The 298-nt window shown below is 68.5% G+C and overlaps 1 protein-coding gene across 1 annotated transcript; it reads left to right on the top strand.

Moving 5' to 3' along the window:
- Nucleotides 1-3: 3 nt before the first annotated feature.
- LOC106726639 (potassium channel subfamily K member 1-like) lies at nt 4-295 on the top strand (the record flags this gene model as incomplete). The annotated part of the gene is made up of 1 exon (XM_014542477.1): nt 4-295. A coding segment is annotated over one exon (292 nt), but the record flags the coding sequence as incomplete, so codon positions are not given.
- Between the last annotated feature and the right edge of the window lie 3 nt (nt 296-298).

Genomic DNA, 298 nt, shown 5'->3' with positions numbered 1-298 from the left:
GGGCGCCTGGTGGAGCGGCACCGCTCGGCCTGGTGTTTCGGCCTCCTGGTGCTCGGCTACCTGCTCTACCTGGTCTTCGGCGCCGTGGTCTTCTCGTCCGTGGAGCTGCCGTACGAGGACCTGCTGCGCCAGGAGCTGCGCAAGCTCAAGCGGCGCTTCCTGGAGCAGCACGAGTGTCTGTCGGAGGCGCAGCTCGAACGCTTCCTGGGCCGCGTGCTGGAGGCCAGCAACTACGGCGTGTCGGCGCTGGGCAACGCCTCGGGCAGCTGGAACTGGGACTTCACCTCCGCGCTCTTCT

Source organism: Myotis brandtii, unplaced genomic scaffold (assembly GCF_000412655.1).
Source record: "Myotis brandtii unplaced genomic scaffold, ASM41265v1 C40254232, whole genome shotgun sequence".
In the NCBI taxonomy this organism is placed as follows: domain Eukaryota; kingdom Metazoa; phylum Chordata; class Mammalia; order Chiroptera; family Vespertilionidae; genus Myotis; species Myotis brandtii.
The sequence above is the reverse complement of the archived record's forward strand: the minus strand, read 5'-3'. Positions and strand labels throughout refer to the sequence as shown.